This window comes from Leptopilina boulardi, unplaced genomic scaffold (genome assembly GCF_019393585.1).
Source record: "Leptopilina boulardi isolate dan_hultmark-lab unplaced genomic scaffold, ZJU_Lbou_2.1 LbouV2_165, whole genome shotgun sequence".
Lineage (NCBI taxonomy): Eukaryota > Metazoa > Arthropoda > Insecta > Hymenoptera > Figitidae > Leptopilina > Leptopilina boulardi.
This window is the reverse complement of record NW_026137713.1, coordinates 3299462-3322956: the sequence shown is the minus strand read 5'-3', so window position 1 is coordinate 3322956 and position 23495 is coordinate 3299462. Positions and strand designations below refer to the sequence as shown.

At 24.2% G+C, this 23495-nt stretch overlaps 5 protein-coding genes and 1 long non-coding RNA gene across 9 annotated transcripts in view; 4 read left to right on the top strand and 2 right to left on the bottom strand.

Moving 5' to 3' along the window:
* The window catches only part of LOC127277122 (uncharacterized), a 79051-nt gene extending 66403 nt beyond the window's left edge, over nucleotides 1-12648 (top strand). Inside the window, exons 13-17 of the long non-coding RNA XR_007842323.1 lie at nucleotides 4787-4941; nucleotides 5578-5861; nucleotides 8120-8330; nucleotides 9032-9357; nucleotides 12266-12648. This is a non-coding gene — a long non-coding RNA (uncharacterized LOC127277122). The remainder of the gene's footprint in view (nucleotides 1-4786; nucleotides 4942-5577; nucleotides 5862-8119; nucleotides 8331-9031; nucleotides 9358-12265) is intronic.
* Nucleotides 12649-12845: 197 nt separating this feature from the next.
* LOC127277118 (cyclin-K-like) lies at nucleotides 12846-15874 on the top strand. The gene is made up of 7 exons (XM_051297957.1): nucleotides 12846-13095; nucleotides 13918-14148; nucleotides 14233-14364; nucleotides 14474-14637; nucleotides 14731-14903; nucleotides 15004-15159; nucleotides 15290-15874. The coding sequence occupies exons 2-7, from the start codon at nucleotides 13930-13932 to the stop codon at nucleotides 15688-15690; spliced, it is 1245 nt and encodes a 414-aa protein (XP_051153914.1). The 5' UTR covers nucleotides 12846-13095; nucleotides 13918-13929; the 3' UTR covers nucleotides 15691-15874.
* Nucleotides 15875-16540: 666 nt separating this feature from the next.
* On the top strand, nucleotides 16541-19118 carry LOC127277117 (cyclin-K-like). Of its 3 annotated transcripts, XR_007842322.1 has the most exons (9): nucleotides 16541-16860; nucleotides 17202-17432; nucleotides 17504-17635; nucleotides 17708-17813; nucleotides 17872-17929; nucleotides 18018-18190; nucleotides 18269-18415; nucleotides 18463-18945; nucleotides 19057-19118. XR_007842322.1 is itself a non-coding variant. In XM_051297955.1 (8 exons), exons 2-8 carry the CDS (start codon nucleotides 17214-17216, stop codon nucleotides 18876-18878), a joined length of 1251 nt encoding a protein of 416 aa, XP_051153912.1. In that variant the 5' UTR covers nucleotides 16541-16860; nucleotides 17202-17213; the 3' UTR covers nucleotides 18879-18987. The 3 variants fall into 3 exon arrangements, 2 of the variants coding, with proteins under 2 accessions (XP_051153912.1, XP_051153913.1); XM_051297955.1 differs by lacking the exon at nucleotides 19057-19118 and having other exon boundaries at nucleotides 18463-18987; XM_051297956.1 differs by lacking the exon at nucleotides 19057-19118 and having other exon boundaries at nucleotides 16545-16860; nucleotides 18484-18987.
* On the bottom strand, nucleotides 19115-20512 carry LOC127277119 (uncharacterized). The gene is made up of 5 exons (XM_051297958.1): nucleotides 20153-20512; nucleotides 19940-20019; nucleotides 19679-19842; nucleotides 19382-19577; nucleotides 19115-19307 (listed from the first exon to the last, which is right to left on the bottom strand). Exons 1-5 carry the CDS (start codon nucleotides 20248-20250, stop codon nucleotides 19120-19122), a joined length of 726 nt encoding a protein of 241 aa, XP_051153915.1. The 5' UTR covers nucleotides 20251-20512; the 3' UTR covers nucleotides 19115-19119.
* Nucleotides 20513-20795: 283 nt separating this feature from the next.
* Nucleotides 20796-23495, top strand: part of LOC127277110 (structural maintenance of chromosomes protein 1A-like) — a 19672-nt gene continuing 16972 nt past the window's right edge. Inside the window, exons 1-3 of one of the 2 annotated variants that reach the window (XM_051297946.1) lie at nucleotides 20818-20865; nucleotides 20994-21026; nucleotides 21640-21722. The gene's annotated coding sequence lies outside the window, so the exon portion shown is untranslated. Of the gene's footprint in view, nucleotides 20866-20993; nucleotides 21027-21639; nucleotides 21723-23495 lie in introns of both variants that reach the window. The other variant, XM_051297947.1, reaches the window with a different exon arrangement.
* LOC127277116 (uncharacterized) lies at nucleotides 21816-23335 on the bottom strand. The gene is made up of 4 exons (XM_051297954.1): nucleotides 23078-23335; nucleotides 22756-22984; nucleotides 22162-22679; nucleotides 21816-22039 (listed from the first exon to the last, which is right to left on the bottom strand). Exons 1-3 carry the CDS (start codon nucleotides 23218-23220, stop codon nucleotides 22599-22601), a joined length of 453 nt encoding a protein of 150 aa, XP_051153911.1. The 5' UTR covers nucleotides 23221-23335; the 3' UTR covers nucleotides 21816-22039; nucleotides 22162-22598.

The following is a 23495-nucleotide window of genomic DNA, read 5'->3' as shown; positions in this document are numbered from 1 at the left end:
CTATTGAAATTTTTAAGATAGAGAATTTTTTATACAAAATTAGAATTTTATTGTTTAGAAATTTTTCGATATTTAAAATTGAGCTCATTATAAAATCTACTTTTTTAAAATTCTACTTAAAATTCAATAATTTTTAATACGACCCTATACAAAAATTCCGACAAGTTTAATTAAGGAAATATTAATGCGTCGCAAAATTGGAGTAAATTAATTTAAATAATAAATTATAAATTCAATTAAAATTCTATAAAAATGCTAATAGAAAATAAAAATTCGGCTAAAAGAAAATTTTTTAAACAAATTGAAAATTTCATTTTTGATTAAATAAAAATTTGAAAAAAAATTCGGAATAAAATTGAAAATTATACTAATGAATTTTTTTTTTTTTTTTAGATAATAGATGCGTTGTAAAATTTGGACTAGACAAAATATGGCTTATATTTGGATGTAGAGTGGAATAGGAAGATGAAATTGAATATGACGAGGGGTAGCTGCTGGGGTCTCTCTCTCTCTCTCTCTCTTTGCGAGTATATATAGTTATAGTTAGCTTTGGCTGGTCGATGGTGCAGCCCGCGTAACGCCCAGCTACTGCGCAACCATTGCGCGAGCCACCATGTTTAATGCTCACGAATTCGTTCATCTTTCATTCCTCCAGTTTGGTGCTTTCCTCTCTCTCTCTCTCTCTCTATATATATATATATATATATATATATATAAATATATATCCCTCATGTTGGTGTCTCTGGTTGCAAATATTCTTATAATATACCCATCCTAAGTTCACCGCACATACAAACAAATTCCTATATATATATATATATAAACTTTTCTCTATAAAATCTGCTCCTGAAAACCGCACACATATCCTGACTTTTCAAACCCTTTGTTTTGACCAATTCCTTTCTCCCTTTTGTGCGGTTTCAATTTCAAACGACTGATGCTTTATTTTTAACGTGTTTTTCATGAGAGCTGATTGTATTTTTAGCTGCCAAATTGCAGCCAATCATTAACGAGATGAAAGGATGAAAAGGAAGGGATACAGACCGCGGGACTCGTTGCATTTTCATGCGGCGAGCTTTTCCTATATATATATACATATATATGTGTGTTTAATCGAGTCCTCTAAATTGCAGACTGCCACTAATTCAAAATATTGTTCAACTCATTTCTTTTTCGGTTCGAAATTATATATTGAATTGAATACAAAATAAGGGTTTTTTTTTTAATTCACTGAAACTCAAGTTATTGAGACAGGTTTCGGTGTATATTTTAACGCGCAGAAATGAAAAAATCTTGCATTTCATATCTTTCGAAACAAAATTCAATTACAATATGATAATTTTTTCTTTAAAATTGATTTAAAATAATTTAATTTTAAAATTAATTTAAAATTAATTTAAATTTAAACTGAAAAAATTAATTTTATTTGATTTAATTTAATTGTATTTGGACCAATAATTTCTATATATTTAAATTTTTGGTTAAATGAAATAAATGGATTTGGTTACTATATTATGGCCATTGAAAATATTTTGAATATAATTTTTGCCACTATATTTCAAATAATTAATAATAATAATTAAATAAAGTAATTTTTAATATTACTTATATTGAAATAAAAATAAAATTGAAAATTTAGTATATATAATGATTTTCAAATTAATGCAGTTATATATAATAATAATAATAATAATAATAATAATGAATCGTGTGCGGTTAAAAAGTGACTTTTTAAAATATATAAAATTTTGTTGATTGACACATACAATGATGCACTTAATATGACATCCGACGTATATATATATATATACATAATTAAAACATTGGTGGTGCTAAGTGAGCATAACGAAAGTAGAAAGGGAGTTTATTCGTTTGGTCCGTTTTTAAAGCTTGTGTATTATAGACGATGATGCGTCGACAATATATATATATATATGAGGCAAGCATTTATTATAACCACCCCCGTTCCATGAAATTGCAGTATAATAACTTACGTTGCCCAAGGTTGAATTCAACGATCGACAGGAGGACAAACCGTACAAAACCCTACCCCTTGACATACCACTGACGTGCAGAATAAATTAAAAATGAATAGGCAGAACAAGACTCGAATAATATAATAATGTGATTCTCATATATATATATATAGCTAGAGGCATTTATATTTGACGCATGATTGTCTTTTAATGACGTACTTGTTTTATTTCATTATAAAATTCTTTCTAAAAAATTTCATTGATTTTTTTTTCTCAATTTTTGGCTTGAATTTTGACTAAAATTTAATTTTTCCGAATTTTTATTTCTTTCTATTATTTAAACGAAAATTTTATTTTTTCTATTTCTATATTCAACAGAATTTTTATTTGACCTAAATTTTAGATTTCTTCTCTCTAAATCTGAATTAGTAAAAATGTTTACTAATTTGAATTAGTGACTCACTTTTTGCTTCTGAATTAGTAAAATTTTATTAATTATTAGTAACTTTTACTAACAATTAGTAAAATTTAAGAAAAATAAATAAATAATAAATAAATAAATAAATAAATTTTAAATTTTAAATTAGTAACTTTTACTAACAATTAGTCAAATTTAACTAATTCAGAAGCAAAAAGTGAGTCACTAATTCAAATTAGTAAATATTTTTACTAATTCAGATTTAGAGAGTTTGTATTTTCGTTAAGGCGAAATTTAGTTCTCTATTTCCATTTACAGGAATTTTTGTTTGATATATTTTAGTTTTTTTTTTTTCGAAAGTCAATTTTATATTTTTTGCGAATTTGGTAGAATTTTTATTTTAGAAAATTTATTTGTTGTGAAATTATATAATTATACAGGAAAAAAAAAGATAATTATATCGATTAAAAAATCATGGAGTAAAAAATGATTTTTGTCGCCGCATATTCTATAGCGTCTTTTCGTTGAGCCCCCTTTTCATTTAATTCCACACGTAATTAATAAACTTTTACCTCTTTCTCTCTGTCTTTCTCTTGTGCTATATATATATATACTGCTTTTAGTCCTTTCTCTATTTAGAAACGCGAGGACTCTCTGACAGAAGCCTCTTCTCGTCGTTTCTCTCAGAGAACGCCCGAATTCATCTTCTAACCATTTCACTTCAAAGGGAGACTGCTGCTGTCTACCCCTTTTCTGTGAAAAACCACCTTCAAAACCTCCCCCAAACCCTTATATATATATATATATCTCTTCTCATTCCCAACGTCTCAAATCCTTTACTCTATGATGCTTCAAAGACAGCCATTCTTTCGGAGAGTCTCAATATTATAGCTCCTGTGTCCTTTCCTTGATGTTACAATGTTTAAGATTTTATACGAGCATCGAGGTAAATTTTTTATTAACTCTTTTTTTCTCACAGAAAATTGTCCAATTTTTTTTTTTTTAAGCATGAGATTTAAAAATCTTTTTTATTGTCTTTCTATATTTAATTTGCAAAATTTATTTTAATTTAAAATTTTTATTTTTATATTCACATCGAAGAATTTTTATTTAACAATTGAATTTCCATATTGAGAATTTATATTCACAGAATTTCCATAAACTGAATTTTTATAAAACGAAATTATTATATATAAATTAAAATAGTTTTATATAATTAAAGTAATCAATTAAAAATTTGATTTTATATTTTTATTTTATCAGACGTAAAATAAAAGAATTTTTTTTTTATAATTTTTTTTTTTGCATAAATTATATTTTATAAATACATTTTTTTTTATTAGTATAACAATTGTCATTTTCATATAAATAGATCAGATTAATTTGTTTTTAATTTGTTTGCTCGAAAGTTATTCTTTCCCTAGTTGTGTATATCTTGGTATATTTATTAATAATTAAAATATTTTCAATGCAAATATTTATTAGAGAAAATTCTCATTTCAAATACCATTAAATACTTTATATATAAATATATACAATATATGTGAAAATGAATATTTTGTAGATAAAAAAAATTTTAATTACATTTTTTATACCTTCGATGCAATTATATAATTTTGTAAAATTCAAAAAAAAAAAATTTCACAAAATTGAAAGATTAAGAAATTATTAAATTTATAAATATTAATATTAATTTAAATATATATATATATATATTTATTTCGATACAAAATTTGATTAAAGTTTTGGGTGGGAATTTATTAATATTTCTGTGAAAGAATTAGAGATAAAAATATCAGGATCATCTATAAAATAAGTATATATAAGGGGTTATGCGACATATATAATTATGAATAAAAGCCACGCGCTTCTGTCTTGATATACGAACACATAATAGACGTTTAGGGCGTTTGACCCTCTTTTTTTTTCTTTTATATACCTTCGTCAATCCACGTGACCGGAAACTAAAGACCGGACATTGGAAAGCTCATCGTGTGCTTGAAAATAAAAAAAAAAAAGTTTGTGTAATGAGTGAACGAAATAATTACATTTAAATTACAACGATTTCGTCATGTTTATTCTTCATTTATTATTTATCGTGAGAACGATGTTCGATTCAAAAAAAAAAAAAAAAAAATTCATAAATATATGTGATGGATTTACGATTGTCATTCCATGAATATTGTCTAAATATTTTACAACTAAGAAAAAAATTTATTTTATTCACAATTCTTTTTTTTTATTCTTAATCATTTTATTAAATAATTTTCATTAATTAAAAAAGCAAGATTTAATTTCAAACATTAAAAATGTTTTAAAATAATTGTATTAACTATATATAGTGTAATAATAACTATTATTTAAAATAATAACGTCTTTTTTTATTTTTCAGATGAGTGAATAATTAACTGGCGGAAGTTTAATTTACAAAGAATCATATACCGCACGTAAATGTAAACACAGATCTTTATGGCAAATTCTCGCCCATCGATAAACTGCGTGTTCCAGATATGATTTACACCAGTTGTTAATTTCATAATTCATAAGGTAAAAAATTATGAAAGTATACTATAATTGCGTAATGATTTTTTTTTCGAAATCTTAAAAAAAAGAGATAAATATATTTATTAATTCGAAACAATGGAACGCATGAATATAAGCTTTAAACAAAATATTTTAAAATTATAATTTGATAGAAATCTTATTCTTTAGAATATTATTAATTTTGCAGTTAATATGTTGCCAAATTAATATTCTATACAAAATCAAAATTTCGATCAAATTGAAATTCAATAAAATTAAATTTCTGGCAAAATTAATTTTCGCGTTTAAATAAAAATTCCGTCAAATTAATTTTTGACCATTTGCATTTTCGAAAACATTTAATATTCGAAGAAATAAATTTTTTTTGCAAAATTAATATTCTAAAGAATAAGAATCTATATCAAATTATAGCATAAATATATATTTGATTTAGAGCTTATTCATGCGTTCCGAATATAAATAATTCGTTTCGATTATTTTATCTATTTTTTAACTTCAATTCTCTATTTCTTATTTTATTTAAATTTCCTATAAAGAAAATAAATTTTATTAATTATAAAATTTTATAAAAAGACATATATATTTCAAAGAATTGTATTTTTTTACCAAACTTATGTGTTTATCTTTTTTTTTTTTTAGGATAACAGCGCAAATACAAAGTACCATCTTTTATATATCAATTAAGCAGAGGCAATTGGTGGAAAAAAAAATTCACTTTGTACAAAATTGAATTAGCCGCACGGCTTTACTTTTTTTCCTCATGTGATAATTTTTTTTTTGTTCTCTCTTCATTTAATGAACAAGGGACTTTGACTATATGCGATATTATATATATATCTATGAACGAGATAGGTAGATTATCGTCATAGTGGTATACTACTGCGCTGGTTATGATCCAAACGATGGTCAGAGTCAGTCAATAGGTACATATATGTAGTTCATCCGTTGATGGGAATAAAAGGGGGGCAGAGAAGGTGATTTCAAACGGGGGGGATTCGAAAATGGCCAGGACAAGGGATGGTGAAGAGGAACGAGAGGGCAGAAATGGGTTGTACGATCAAGGGGGAGTGGCGCAAACATTTGCCTGCCGCCCGGTAAATTAAAAGCACACAGAGAGAGAGAGGAGTATAAAGTGAGAGAGAAAGATGAAAGTATATATATATATATATGCTTCCTCTTCCTTTTCTTTTTTGCTATATATATACTTTCTCTCTCAAAAAGGTTCTCCTCTTAAATCCAGTAAAAAAAAAAAAAAATCCACTCCTTTCATTTACTTCCAAAGCGATACACCCTCCACTGGATCTCATTGAAGTATATATCTTTCGGGAGAGAACCACTTTAACTCTATATATATCTGACCATAGTTTCATTGACTTCTATATAATCAAACATGTATGTCCTCTCGTTTCCTTCAACTCTTGGAATCAATTTCCAATGTGAAACGAATTTTATTATCAACCAATTATACTATTTTAACCGAATTTTATTTAAATTTTCTATTCAACCGTATTTTATAAAGTATAGAACTTTTTTTAAGCCGAATTTTCATTTGAATTCTTTAAAAATTTCTATTGAGCCGAATAAATTGAAGTTCGGTTAAATAAAAATTTTCAGACAAATTAAATGCAGATAAATAAAAATGTCAGGCAGCTGCGGCTATCCGGAAAAATTGAAATTCGGATAAATGCAAAATTTTAGAAAAATTAAAATTCGGGTAAATGGAAATTTGGTTAAATAAAAATTTTTTAGACAAATTAAATTCGAATAAATGAAATTCCAGAGGCAACTGAAAATTCGAATAAATTGAAATTCGGTTAAATAACATTTTCAGATAAGCTGAATGCAAATAAAAGTGTCAGGCTACTATGGATATTTGGAAAATTTGAAATTCGGATAAATGAAATTTTAGTCCGAATTTTATTTAAATTTTCTATTTAACCGTATTTTATAAAGTATAGAACTTTTATTTAGCCGAATTTTCATTTGAATTATTCAAAAATTTCTATTGAGCCGAATTTTCACAGCGAAGAATTTTTTATTCCATCACTGGAATTATTGAGAAGAATTTGTATTTTATATATATATATATATATATGTATAGAATTTATTGAAACGAAAAGAATTTTTCTTAATTCAAAAATAATTGTTAATTTAAATTAATATAAAACTCGAATTTTTATACTACACTCAGAAAAAAGATATGTTTGAACCAAAAATGTACCATTTTTTTATATTTACCCAATTTTTTGGTTAGTTCAAACAAAATTTGTTTATTTCACTAAATATTTATTTGATCTAAATAATTGTTTGGTTTATTTTAATAAATTTTTTGAACAAAGAAAAAATTTGATTGAGCTAAATAAACGTTTGGTTTATGCAACCATAAATGTTTGGTTAACTGTATATCATCAATGCATTTATTTTGTTGATTTAACCAAAATTTGGTTGCTTCTATCGAATTTTTTTCTGAGTGCGTAAAATAGAATTTTTATTCTCCAACAAATTTTTATTTATAATTAAAATATTTTTAAACCCCTTTCTTTTTTAATATATATAGAAATACATAATTTTTAAATGGTGAAAATTTTTCGCTGTATCAAAATTAGGTTCTATTATGTATATAATAATTTATAAATTGCTGTTAAAATTGAAAAAATTTTATCTTTATTGTAAAAGTGAATCGAATTTTGAAAGAAATGTTAATTGTCGTTTTGCTATAATTAATTTTCTCGTTTGAAGTTGATATTTTTTTATTTGATAAGATGGACACTGTCTCTCTTTCTCTCTCTCTCTCTCGCGTTCGTTTGACACCGTGTCTGAATGAGTTCACATATACTTTCTAGTTGAAACCTAGAAGGGATAGTAGTGCATATAAGTCTGTATATGTTGACACGCAAATATTTACCGCAGTGTATACACATCAACCTTCTGCCCCTCATTTCTTTTTATCAAAGCACTCTTTTTTTTTTTTTTTTTTTTTTGACTTTACACCATGAAACTTTTTACACACACTTAACAATATATATTTATATAATTACAAATTATTTAATTGAATTAAAATCGCAAACTTTTGTCATAAGCACCGTCGCAACTTTTTTACTTATATATTTTTCATACTTCTTTCATTTATTTTATATATTTCTTTCATATTTTATATTTATTTAATTATATTTTGTTTCAGAATTTAATGGATATATTCTTTTTATAAAATACCTATACAAATGTATAAAATTTGGATTATCCGAAATTATCGCATCGATGGAATTGAGAAAAAAAATAAACTGAAACATCGCAGGATTAACTGAAGTACTTCTTGACTAATCAAAACATAATATATATATGGTGGAAAAAAATTTCTTCATTTTTGTGCAGCATCCCTTTCATCGTTCAAGGTACATTTTCTAAAAATAATATTTTTGCTACAATCGAATCGAAAAGAATTATTTCCATTAAAGTTTTGTTGATTTAGTTTTATAGTATAATTAATAACATTATTTTTTATTTTTCTTAAAAAATATAATATAATAAGATAAATGTCCTGCAGACTTCGTCACTCTGCGTTTGGTTTGAAAATGAAAAAAAAAAAATATTTTCAACAAATAAAAATTATGTTTTTTTTCAATTTTAAATATTTTTATATAAATAATAATTATTATATTATTTCAAATACATTGATTTAAATTCTCAGCAAATATGTGACGATAACTAGGGCATTTATCTTAATTTATTTTATATATATATACCTTTTGCTATAAAAAAAGGCAAGTTTTTTAATGAATGAAATTGATAAAACCGGCTTTATATGCTACAAAATAATAATAATAATAAAAAAAGTGAAAGTATCGACGGTGTTAAAATGTTTACGAGATATTATAAAAGATGCAGAAATATTGTGAATGAAGACAGGTAGCCTTCGAATTAATTATCATACAATCAAAAATTCAACAACCGGTCTTACAAAAGTAAAATCTCATCTCGACAACACCCACGCAAAAATTCTATATATATACTTTTGACCCGATAATGCACTTTTCAGTTTTATTTTTTTGTTTCAATAAAATTGATATGTATTTTCTGTAATTTTTTTTTTCAGTTTTATTTCTGAATCAATAGGATTTCGTATATATGGTGAAAGAATCGTGATTTGACCATTTTTTTAATAGAAAACAATTGAGGCATTGTTTCTTAAAAAAAAAAAGAAAAGAAAGAGAAAAAAAGAAATTGAGAGAAAAAGTGAAAGAGAATTTTTAAAGTCTCAGGATATAGAAACGTATTTATGCAACTTATAGCAAGAGAGGAATATACAACTGTGTTCGTCGTTGAAGCTGAGATGTGGGTATATAATTGAAGGGCCGTTCGGTAGCCAGTTATCCTGATTAACACCATGGACCACACACGACGGTTCCTCTTCTCTTCCAAGTATTCAAAAATCTAACTATATATATATGCGCGACTTTAACTTTAGTCCATGGAATCAAATACATGGTTCTGAGTAGCGTCAATTTGCACTCAAAATCTAACTCCATTGACACTTTAGAATCTTCTCATAAATAGAACAAAACTCCAATTAGCAACAATTATTACAAAAAAAGAAAAAGAAAACCAGGAATATTCTTCGAAATTCATTTATTCAAATTTCCAGTGAATTTTTATAATAGATCGAATTTCTATTAATATTAAAATAATATTCGACCTTAAATGAAAAAGTCAAAATTTTTTTAATTCACAAAACGAATTTCTTTTACTGTCCATATAATTTTAGAAAAAATTTCTATTTATAAATTTTTATTTCGTTTATCCGAATTATATAACTAATTCGTCTAAATATCAATTAATTCGATTATTTTCTCATTAGAATTTTAATTATTTAAATATACGAAATCGAAAAAGGAAATATTGAAATTTTTCCTTATTCATATTTCAGTTATAATTATAGAAAAAACAATATAAGAATTGATCCATAAATTTAATGAAAAAAAAAGTGAATAATTTAATTAATATATATGTAAAGATTAGAAAAATTGAAAATCATTATAATGATGTGAATCATAAAGAATTTCGAGAGGATGTAATAGCAAGTGACATATATATATATATAATAAATTGAGAAAGAGTGAAATTCAAGTAAATTTTTACCGAGATCAGAGGTCAAGGCATATATGATGTGTCTCGCCTTGATGTCCTCACTCTCTGAACTTTGCTGAACTTATATAATATGCATGCGTATAAGGAATGGACCACCCATGTAGAAAGGGATCTTCTCGACTCCGGGCCTCAAGTGTTCATCTCAAGGGTTGTGCGCGCGAACCATGTACTCCATCATCATTCGAATAGTAGTCAGCCAGACAACATTTATATATATATATACGCTCGGACTGTATATAAGATAGACCGTGTTACGCAAAATCAACGAGTCACTTTGGCACCCCAAAAATCCTTTATGCTTCTCAATCTTTTCAGATGACCTCATAAACTCCTTAAATTATTCATATACCAAAGCCGCATATATACATAAGTATCATTTGAATTCAACATTTTTTTTTCTATCATTTCAATATATCAAAAACACAACAAAAACATCGTGATTAATATTTTAAATTTATTTTTATTGTCAATTTATAAAAATTTCCGTTTTATTTGTAAAAATGGTATTTTTTCTCGATTTTAATTTAGAATAATTTTTTAAAGAAAAAATCAAAAAAATATTGAAATAATAAAAGTAAAATTTTTGACAAATTAACATACGGATAAATGGAAATTTGGTTAGATAAAAATTTCGGTGACAAATTAAATTCGGAAAAATAAAATTTCGGGCAACTGAAAATTTGAATAAATTGAAATTCGATTAAATAAAAATTTTCAGACAAATTGAATGCAAATAAAAATTTCAGGCTATTGAATATTCAGAAAAATTAAAATTCGTATAAATAAAATTTTTGGACAATATTGAAATTCGGTAAAATAAAATTTGTTGGATAAATAAAATTTCGGACAACTAAAAATTCGAATAAATTTAAATTTGAGTAAATTTTTTTTTTACAAATTAAATTCGAATAAATGAAATTTCGAATAAATGTAAATTCGGTTAAATAATAATTTTCAGACAAATTAAATGCAAATAAATAAAAATGTCAGGCAGCTGCGGATATTCGGAAAAATGGAAATTCGGATAAATGAAATTTTAGATAAATTAAAATTCGAATAAATGGAAATTCGGTAAAAATAAAATTTTTTTAGACAAATTAAATTCGAATAAATGAAATTCCAGGCAACTGAAAATTCGAATATAAATTGAAATTCGGTTAAATAACATTTTCAGATAAATTGAATGCAAATAAAAATTTCAGGCTACTGGATATTAGGAAAAATTAAAATTCGTAATAAATGAAATTCGGTAAAATAAAATTTGTTGGATAAATAAAATTTCGGATAACTGAAAAATTCAAATAAATTTGAATTTAATGGAGTGAAAATTTTTTTTTTTATAAATTAAATTCGAATAAATAATATTTCCGGCAAATGAAATTTTTAAGTTTCGGAAAAATTTAAATTTGGTTAAATAAAAATTTTTGTCACAAATTAAATTCAAATAAATAAAATTTCGGGTAAATTGAAATTCGGTTAAATAAAAATTTTCAGACAAATTAAATGCAGATAAATAAAAATGTCAGACTGCTGCCGATATTCGGAAAAATTGAAATTCGGATAAATGCGAAATTTTAGATAAATTAAAATTCGGGTAAATGGAAATTCGGTAAAATAAAATTTTTTTAGACAACTTAAATTCGAATAAATGAAATTCCAGGCAACTGAAAATTCGAATAAATTGAAATTCGATTAAATAACATTTTCAGATAAATTGAATGCAAATAAAAATTTCAGGCTACTGAATATTCAGAAAAATTAAAGTTCCTATAAATAAAATTTTTGGACAATTGAAATTCGGTAAAATAAAATTTGTTGGATAAATATAAAATTTCGGACAACTGAAAATTCGAATAAAATTTAAATTTAATTGAGTAAAATTTTTTTTTTTTAATAAATTAAATTCGAATAAATGATATTTCTGGTAAATGAAATTTTCGTGTTTCGGAAAAATTGAAATTTGTTTAAAATAAAAATTTTTATGACAAATTAAATTCGGATTCAAATAAAAAATGTCGAGTAACTTAAAATTTGGATTAATTATATAAATTTCGGAAAAGTGAAACATGGAATAATTGCAAAATTTGTTTATGTGCAATTTGTGCATAAAAAAAGAAATTAAAATCCCAATCACTTGTAATATTTATAATAATTAATTTGAAATTTGTTTGTTTTTTTCTAGAATTCATCATATATGAAGAGAAGGAGGGAAAAGGGAGATAAAAAAAAGGATTTGAGATTTCAGCTCGTTTTGAGGACAGTAAGGCAATATGGCCGATTCATCATGGCACTTTCTGCGACTTCTAGAAGCAGGACGCAGGACGAGAGAAGGGTATTCCTCGCCTGTTATCCAAAGATAAGGAACGGACCCTATATTCTCGTTTCGCTTTCCTCATATATACCTTCCTTTACACTCGACCTTTTATCAATCCCCTCCCACTGTCTTTCCCCTTTTTTGTTCTCACATTACTTTTTCCAATAATTTTTTTTTAAAAATTAGATATATTTTAATTTTTAAATTCTAATTTATTGTTTATTATTCCAGTAATTAAAAAAATTTGTAGTTACCAGTTTTTTTTCTTTTTCTTTTTTAAAATACTAAAATGTTTTTTTTTGAAATTATTGCTATTTTTTAATAATTAATTATTTGTTATATATATATGTATATATATATAATTGTTAACATAATAATTATTATTGTTATATTATAATAATTGTATTTTATTTTTTTTATACAGATTTTTCTACATCGTGGTGACATCTTTGAGAGATTTTGTGAATTTCGAACGTTTATGTTATCCATTGTGTCTGTCAGTCATGTCTGTTTAGTTGTGTTCTTCAGTCATAAGAAGAGCCACGATTAACAAAAAAAAAAATATATATATATTTAGTGAAAAATTCCAAAAAGTGCCGTAGAAAATTATAAATAGTAATAATAATAATAACGAAAACATTGTTTTATCGATAAGCAGATAAATTATACGAAAAACGTGAATTTCAAAACATAAATAAGTGAGTAAAAATATTCTTTAAAATAATTATAAGCATTCTAAAATTAATTAAATTATCCATAAATTAAATTATTATTAGCTAATATACTAATTATTTTTTCTAATAGAATAATTTTCATACTAAAATGAAAAATTTTGTAATTTAATTATATATTTAATTGAATATTAGTTTTTATTTGTATTTTAATTTGTTATTTTATTATCTATTTAAATAAAATTAAATTAATTCATTACAAAGAAAAATGTAATTATATTAAGAAGTAGAAAGGAAGTAGAATTAATTTAATGGGAAGTATTTTTTTTTTATAATATAAAAGAATTAACTTTCTAATCATATAGCATTTCGTAACATATGTTTTATCGCATCTTTAGGGGATACTTTTCTCAATTTATTCACAAGAACATTTTATTGTTTTTTCATTTTTATTAATATTTTAAACTCCATATTTTTTTTTTTAAAGTATAGGCTATCTGAATTACGTCAGCAATGTTATGGGGGCTTTCCTTTAGGATGTGACGTATATACAAAATTCTCGTTTTATTCCTCCAATGGAAGTTGAATTATTAAACAAAATTTCAATGTTTAAATTTCTGTTCTTTTTAAAAAATATTTTATCTCTTTCAATATTTAATTATTATTCTAATTTCATATTTGATTTTTATTACAATTTTTTTTTTTTTATTTAATTTTTATTCTAGATCTTAATTTATCTTAATTTTTATCTGAATTTCTTCGCTTAATTTAATTATACAATTTTCTATATTGAAATTTATTTTTATAATTGAAAAAAGAAAACTAATGAAAATTTTTCTTTTTTTTCAGAATTGTTGAAAAATGCCTTTTTGGTATTATGACAAGGAAGAATTAAAAGATACACCTTCAATTCGAGATGGAATTAATTATGAAACAGAAAGTCGATATAGAACTGAAGGTGCACGATTTATTATCGATACAGGAGCAAAAATGGATCTTGGATATAATACAATAGCAACGGGAGTTGTTTATTTTCATCGTTTCTATATGTTTCATTCTTTTAAAACATATCCTCGTTATGTAAGTAAATATTAAACAATATTTATTTCAAATAAATTTGTCAGTATAAAAAAAAAATAATTTAATTCAAATTTTTCATTACAGGTCACAGCGAGCAGTTGTTTATTTCTAGCTGGAAAAGTAGAGGAGACACCAAAAAAATGTAAAGATATTATTAAAACTGCCAAATTTATTTTGTCTGAACAAAAATTTTCAACTTTTGGAGAAGATCCTAAAGTAAGATTTTGACAGAATAATTAAATAAATTATTTACGTTTTTTTTAAATTCAAGTTTTTAAATTCAAATTATAGAATATTTCTAGTAATTAAAAATTTATCATTACAGGAGGAAGTAATGACGTTAGAAAGAGTGTTACTGCAGACAATTAAATTTGATTTACAAGTCGATCATCCTTACAAATATCTTTTGAGATATGCAAAATGTTTGAAAGGAGATAAAGCCAAATTACAAAATATGATCCAAATGGCTTGGACTTTTGTTAATGATAGGTAAATAAATTATACTGATTAAAATTATTTTTTTAATTAAAATTACAAAAATGAAAAATATATAATTTCGATATTATTTTTATTTTATTACAGTTTATGTACAACTCTGTGCCTTCAATGGGAACCTGAAATAATTGCAGTTGCTTTAATATATCTAGCTGGACGATTAAGTAGATTTGAAGTTGTCGATTGGAATGGAAGGCAACCAAAGCATTTAAAATGGTGGAACATGTTTATTGAAGATATAACAATGGAAATTTTAGAAGGTAAAATACTTTTTTCTAAGGAAAAAATAGTTTTACAAAATTTAAATGCTTTTCCAAAAATTTTAAATAACAAAATATTAAAATAATATTCAATTTTCAGATATTTGTTTACAAGCCTTAGATTTATATCCCCAGGCAAATAATTTTAAAATTCTTGAATCAAATTCAACTGATTCTACTAATGGAACAACAATAGAAAAAACTACAACACCACCACCACAACCATCACTTGTTTCCATTACAAATTCTCCAAATGGTAAGAAAATTATCTTATAAATAATCTAGAAATAATAATAAATGTGAATAGTTAAAAGAAATAGTTTAAATAATTTAAACTAATGAATAGAAAAAAAAATAAGGAAGAATAAATTTTAATAAACTTTTAGTTCCTGTGACACTTACAAGGGTTTCAGCCACAGAAACTAATTCAGTGCCTGTTAATGAACGTCAACTGGGTAATGACGTTATTATCGAGAATTCAAGACTGATTGAGTCTTCTACGGTGCAATTTCAACCGTACACTATGAATTTTTCAAATAATCTTATTTATCCAACGGTTTATCCTCCCTTAGATTTATCAATACCACCGCCAAATGTTGTGCCAATGAAATCCATTCATCCACCTCCTAATACAATGAGAATTATTCAACCTCCAACAAATATTCGACAACCACCGCCACATCAATTTCAATCTCATTTTAATTATTCTCCAAATCTTTCTTATATTCCTCAAACACCTGGACCTCCACCATTTAATAATCAAACCTATTATCCACCAAAATTATGAACTGTGATAAAACTGATTCATAATATATTTATATATATATATATATTTTGTTGTCTATATTTATATATAATTTACTCAAGATGTTTGTTAATATATATAGATAGATATTATATATAAACGCGATTGGTGTATGTATTTTTGGTAAAGGAAGTTTAATTGTAAATAGAAAAAAAAGAAAAATTAATTACTGGTTTTATTGTTTAGTTTAAAGGAAGCTAGTTAATACTTTATAGATTAAAGATGGAAAACACCTAACTTTAAAAAAAAATGATTATTTTATATTTAAAATCAGTTTTAATTTTTTTTTTATATCGAGGGATTACGTTAGCTTTATATTTTTCTGATTATAATTTAAAAAAAGATCATACACTTAATTTCGTTGTGAATAAACAAATTTTATTTTCAACATTAATAATATTATAAATTGAATATTTACATATTATTTTTTCAAATTAGTTTTTGAATATAATTAAAAATATTATATTTTTAATAAAAATATTATATTTTTAATTTGAAAGAATAATCTAAAATTATGTTTTATTATGTTGAAAAATTGTATTTAAAAAATATAATTGAATGTCCCGATTTTAATTAATTTAAAACAATTCAGAAATAATAATCTTAATTAAATTGTAGATAATAAAAATATGGAAATAAAAATTAATAAAAAATTTTATATAATTTACTTGACAATTTAATAAATTAATTCAAAAAAAAGGAAAATACATTCTAGATTGTAGCGCCAACGGCAATATAGAGAAACTTTTCATCTTCACATAAAGTACCAATATTAATCAAGAGAGTTGTATTTAGTATATATACAAATTGCGGTCAATTTTATCCCAGTCATTTGTGTTAGTTGTGTCATTTTTTAAAATACATTAATAAAATAGTATTTATAAATTGTGTAAAGAAAATAAAAATTTTTTTTTTTGAGAAGATTATTTAAATTATATAAAGTTATGAATATAATAATTTAATATTTTGTTTATACTAAAACGATACTAATGGAATGACTGTCAAAATAATGATCTTTATACTGCAGTTGGTGGTAAAACTCTTGAATATCAACAACAAAGATAATTAAAGTGTTTAAAAAAAAAATTAGTGAATTTGCTAGCTGTGATTTAGAAATTAAACAATATTCCATAGTAAATAAATAATAAAAAGGTGTGTATTTAATTTATGTTATTATCAATAATATAATTGTCATAAATTTCAATCAATAAGTGTCAAGAATTTTCCACAATTTTGAGGTTAGAATATCGGCTTTATATTTTGATATATAATCACATATATAATTTTACAATAATATTGCGTAGTTTTCTATATTATGAAATATGAAATGATTATTAAATAGAAATTTTTAATATATTATTATAATGTAATATATTTATTAAATATTAAAATATTTACATTTTGATTTTTTTTTTAAATTTGTCCAACGTTTAATATTAATTTCTTGTCTTTTTCGAAATTTTAATATTAAAATGAAGATTTTTTATTTCTAGAAATTAACAAAAATGCCATGCTGGTATTATGAGAAGAAGAATTTAAAAAATACACCTTCCGTTCAAGATGGTATTGATTATGAGACAGAATCTCGATATCGAAAAGAAGGAGCACGATTTATTATTGATACAGGAACAAAAATGGATCTTGGATATAATACAATGGCAACTGGAGTTGTTTATTTTCATCGTTTCTATATGTTTCATTCATTTAAAACTTTCCCACGTTTCGTAAGTGTTGAAAATTTTTATATTTAAATCTATATATCATTTTGAGGGAGAATTTAATTTTTTTTTTTTAGGTCACAGCGTGCAGTTGTTTATTTTTAGCTGGAAAAGTTGAGGAGACACCAAAAAAATGTAAAGATATTATTAAAACTGCAAAAGGCATATTGTCTGATCAAAAATTTTTAACATTCGGAGAAGATCCTAAAGTAATTAAATTTTAGTTTTATATTCAAAATTTGAATTTTGAATTATTAACTAAATAAGATGATTATTTACAGGAGGAAGTAATGACATTGGAAAGGATTCTTTTACAAACAATTAAATTTGATCTTCAAGTTGAACATCCGTATAGTTATCTTTTGAAATATGCAAAATCACTAAAAGGTAAATTTTCAATAAATTTTCAATTATTTGGAGATAATTTATTTATTTTTAATTTTAGGTGACAAAAATAAATTACAAAAAATGGTACAAATGGCTTGGACTTTTGTAAACGATAGGTAAGTATCTTAATTGAAAAAAAATTTGTTAATTTTTTATACAGTTTACGATATTGCATCTAATTTTTATTAAAATTTTTTTTTTCAGCTTGTGTACGACATTGTGTCTTCAATGGGAACCAGAAATAATAGCAGTTGCTCTAATGTATTTAGCGGGAAAATTAAGTAAATTCGAAGTTGTCGATTGGAATGGAAGACAACCAAAACACTTAAGATGGTGGGATATGTTCGTTGAGGATGTCACAATGGATCTATTGGAAGGTCAGCTTTTTTTTTTGGAAATTAAAAAACTATTTCTCTAAAAATATAAATATGGAAATTTTTTTCTTTTGTTTTTAGATATTTGTCATCAGGTTCTTGATCTTTATTCCCATGCAAATAATGCAAAACCACCGGATTCACCGCCTTTAATTGCATCAACCGAAACTGTTAGAGAAAGACTTATTGCCCCGCCATCGATAGAATCGGCATCGAGCACACCAAATGGTTAGTAAAAAAAAAAATAATATATATATATATAAATTTTTTTTAAGAAAACATTTTTTCTTTTTTAGCTGGAATTTCAGTAAAACCATCGAAAACTGAAACAAATTCAGTGCCAACAAATGGTTGTAATACAACGGAAGGAATCGAGAATTCAAAACCTTTAGAAGTTCATTTTCCATCGTATCCGACAAATTTTGCAAATACCACAAATTATCCACCTGTTTATCCACCTACAAATATCGCAGTACCACCGCCTAATGTTAATACATTAAATCATATTGTACCTACGACACATAATTTAGGTACACCAAGTTCTGTGAGACAAATACCAACTGTCTCAACACCTACACAACAACCATCGTTTCCACCCTATGGTTATCCTTCGAATTCATCATTTTTTTCAGGTGGAACGCCAACTGGTCCATCGAGTAATCAACGTTCATATTATCCCTCACAATCGTAGGTTTAAAATATATTTTTTTTTTATTAAATTTTTACTACGTTGAGATTGTACATCTGTCATACGTCATGTAAGTGCTTTTTTTTTTTAATAAAATAAAAAAATGTAAATATCCAAATGTTTTTCACATTTTTAAAATGGAATTTTTGTCTAAAATTTGGATTGTATTTTCTAATTTCAGATTTCTTTTCGTAATAAAATTGAATAATGGAGGAAGTATAGAATACATTTTTTTAGAATACATTTACATATAAAGATTGCCTTTATTAAAAATGCCACTTCGAACAGATGAAAATTCAGGAATATTACGATTCGTTATTTCGGAAAATAATTCAACCAATGGATGTGCACTTTTTGAATCTAAGATATAATTATCGGTGTAAAGCACAAAAAGAATACCGTAAGATCCTTTTATTTCAGCGAAGGAAAGCGCTGAAAATTTATTAAAAAATTAAATTTCACCGAGAGTAGAAAAAAAAAAAAAAAATTATTTTATATATCTTTACCTCCTGCAGCAATTCCAGAAATTATATTTGGCTGACTTAAATTTGGTGCATTAATCTTCCATGAATTTCGGGCTTCCTTTGTTGATAAAGATTTTAAAAATGATGGCACACTATATTCTTCATTGCTTTTTAATTGCGATACATGACAATTGGTAAGTGCAATTATTTTCTTTGCTTTTGTTAAAATACGTTGAATCTAAAATAGAAATTTAATTAAAATCTAATTCACAATTTAATAAAATTCATTACAGTATAAAATTTTCAGTATATCATTGAAATTAAAAATAATTTATTTACCGTTTCAATAAATTCTCCTGCTTCGGTTAAATCTAATTCAGTGCTGACAAGACAAATGTATAATGAATTTTCAATTTCATAAATAATTGATGACTTTTTATCAGATTTGTGTTTAATATTACAAATTTTTTTTGCATCAGAAATTATTGTTTCTTTCGTAAAATCTGAAAATAAAAAAAATATTAATCATAAATACAAAAAGAATATTAAAATTATTTATTTGAAATATAAGAAATTATTAATTAATTATAAAATAATTACCGATTACCATGTCACCTTCAACGATGACTAATTTTTCAATAACTGTAGGTTCATTCTCCAACCACTCGAGGGAAAATAAACTAAAGAAAAAAATTTATTTTATTTCTTTAATACAATGAAATAATAATACTTTTAACAATTTGAAATTTTTAATAGAAAATTATATTTACTTTTCTTCTAAAAAAAAGTGAGGTTAGGTTTTGTAAAACTTACGATTCATTTTGTACACTTTCATTTAATTCTTCATCATCCTCATCTAACCAAAAAGCACGTGATGACGGTTGTACAATTTCACCAAATTGGCAACTCATTTTTTAACTTTTAACTTTAAAAAAAGAGACTTTAAATTAAATTCAACAAGTTGCATACATAAAAATTCGAATTCAAAAACGCGGTAGTGTGCAATTTTTTTTCCATAAAATTTACGTTTTTGTGGTAATAAATTAGTTTTCAATCTCAAAAAAAAAAAAAACTTAAATTAAACAACAAATTTAGTATTTACACCAAGTTTTAATTATTGTTCGCGGCAAAAAAAAATTTGTTTTGAGAAAAAATGAGAAAAAGTAAATATTGAAAAGTCGGTAAGGGGGAATTTTGTATTTTCAATATTAGAGGGCGCTATTAATCATAAGCGGGGAAATTTTAAATAAATAATAAAAATAAAAATTATTAATTAATAGAAATCATAACAAATAATGCATATAAATAATAATAATTCTTTCTTTTTAAAAATAAAATGAATGGAAATGAAAATAAATATTTAAATTATTTTAAATTTACGCTGTACTGGCGCTCAAAATTCTGAGCCAATCAGAGATCGCGTTACTTTCTTAGCACACAGTTGTTCCCATAATGTTGAGAATTCACTTCCTGTTTTAGAATCTTCAGAATTGTTCGTGTCATTTTTGTGCATCCAATTAATAATAGTAAGAATTTTCTTCTTTTCATATAAATTATTTACTAAATCGTTTCCTTTTAAAAAATTTTTGCAGTTTGTAAACAAAAATTTGTTATATAGTATTGATATTTTTTTGTTTGTGCATACATTGTTCAGGTAGCAACTACATACTTTCGCATTTTGCTATAGGTATATATTTAAAATATTTATATATTTCCATTTTTTAACAGTTTTTTTGTAGTTTTTAATTCGAAAATATATCAGACTTATTCAAAAATACATTTCAATCATTCGGATATTGTTTTCTAACCTCACTTTATCACTTCCATGCACGATGAAGAAACATGGTAAGGTTATTCAAGACCACGTGTATATTTAATTTAAAAATTCTGGAAAATAATTATTTATCTAAACGAACTGATGATAATATATATATATATATATATATATATATATATATATATATATATATATATATATATATATATATATATATATATATATATATATATATATATATATATATATATAATTTTAGTTTTTTTTTTTTAAATTACATATTTTAGTGAGGTTAGAAATACAATATACACTGCAAATAAAATGTCTAATTACAATTTTATTATAGTTAATTATTCTTATTAAACAATTTAATTATCCTTATGAACTTATTTAGTTTATAAAATTGCTAATTATAGTGAACTATAATTACTAATTATATTTTTTTCCGTATTTGACAAATTTTTTGCATTTGATAATTTTTTTTTTTTCATTTCATTTGAATTATTTTTATAAATTTTTTTAGGTGAGGATCTTTTTGAAAATTATTGAGCCAAATGTGAAAAGAAATCGAGATTCTGGGAATGCAGAAAAAAGTCAACAAAACTGGTGAGTTTCTTTTTATATATTTTTTTAATAAATAATTTATAATTTATTTTGATTAATCATTGTCAAAGTTATTACTATTTCATCAAAATAATTGTCAATGCAAATTTTTAGAAGAAATTAATTTTTATTCTAAGGAAATTTTCTCTTATTAAAATGTATAATGAATAGAAATTTAGCAATTTTTTGAATTACATTTCGGAGTTGAAGAGCAATCTGGTTTTTCTGGAAAATAGTTTTGAATTTCACAACAATTTGGAGGTTTAGGAGGACAGGAAGTAGAAGGCATAGATCGTGTAGGACATTCTGTTGGAATTTCTCTAAAAGCAAAAAATCAAAAAAAAAAAAAAAAAAAAATTGCTAAACGGATATTTTTTTAGATAAATTCTCTATATTTTGATATTAAAAAAAAAAGATAAGTAAGTTATGAAAAATTACTTACGGAATACATTTATTAGGTTTATCTACAATTCCAACTGTTACTTTGTAATTAAATCTTTGATTCTTCTCAGGCACTTTCTTTTTATCTTTATTCTCTTTATCTTTATTGTTCTCTTTTTTATTTTTTTCGTCTTTATTTTTATCTTCTTTTTTTGGTGGCATAGTTATTTTTTTTTTATTTTTACTTAAATATGATTAATTATCAGTAAAATTTTGAAAAAAGGTGATCCAAAATGTTAGATGGTTTTGTTTATTTTGAATATTAATTTTTCTTTTGTTCCAGTTGCTAGTGATTTGTGTTTTGTTTTTTAGCGAATTTTTTTTTTTTAATAGAAAATATTTATTTTTTTTCATATTGTAGAATTTTTATATACATAAAATTAAATTGGAATATTAATTATTATTTTGTAATAATTTTCCATAAATTCAAATTTTCTTTTAACAAAATCTTGGACATTGAGGAGCTAAACAACTTGGTTGAGGGCAATTTTTCGAACCCTTTCGATACCATTTGTCTGACTAATGGAGAAAAAAAGTCAATTTTTTTTTTCTTAAATGAAAAAAATTAATTAAAAATATTTCTCTTCACACTTACTCGTTGGATATAATAATTTCGGGCAGGTATTGGATATGCTAATTCAGGTTTAATTTCAATAATATTTGATCGTTTTAAAGTTTCACAAACTGAATTATATGTAATTAGTGGTCGTTTTTCTGGAAAATTCCAATTTGGTTTACATTCTTCGGGACTTGGTTTTACATTCCAAGCCTCAGGATCATTTCGACAATTGTATTTTACAGTAATCATTGGTTTATCACTGCGTCTATTATAAAAATAATTATTATCTTCCAAAAAAAAAATTAATTATTTATTTATTAATAAATAAGAATTAATTTATATTTAATATTTAACTCACAAACAATCAATTTCTGTAAAAATATTTTTCATTCTTTGAATTTCATTGCCATGACTTGCTATTCCATTCGAAAAACCCCAATTTCCAATTGCTTCAGAAACACCCGTTCCATATCCACGGGAAAATTCATACGTACAATGCATTTTATTTATTAAAAAAGCTAAATTAATAATAATTAATAAAAAAACTGGAAATTTTGATAAATTTATTTTTTATAATAATTTATAAAGAATGAAATTGTCCTGAAAGTTTGATACTTCTTTTATTTTTTACAAAATAAAAGAATCGAATTATTTTTTTTTCGTAATTCACTGTATTTTACGCACGATATCTTCTTTTATTTTACCTAAAAATACGGATTATTCGCGTAATTGACCCAACCCTGGACGAAAATTTCAATTTTAAATTTACCGCGTTT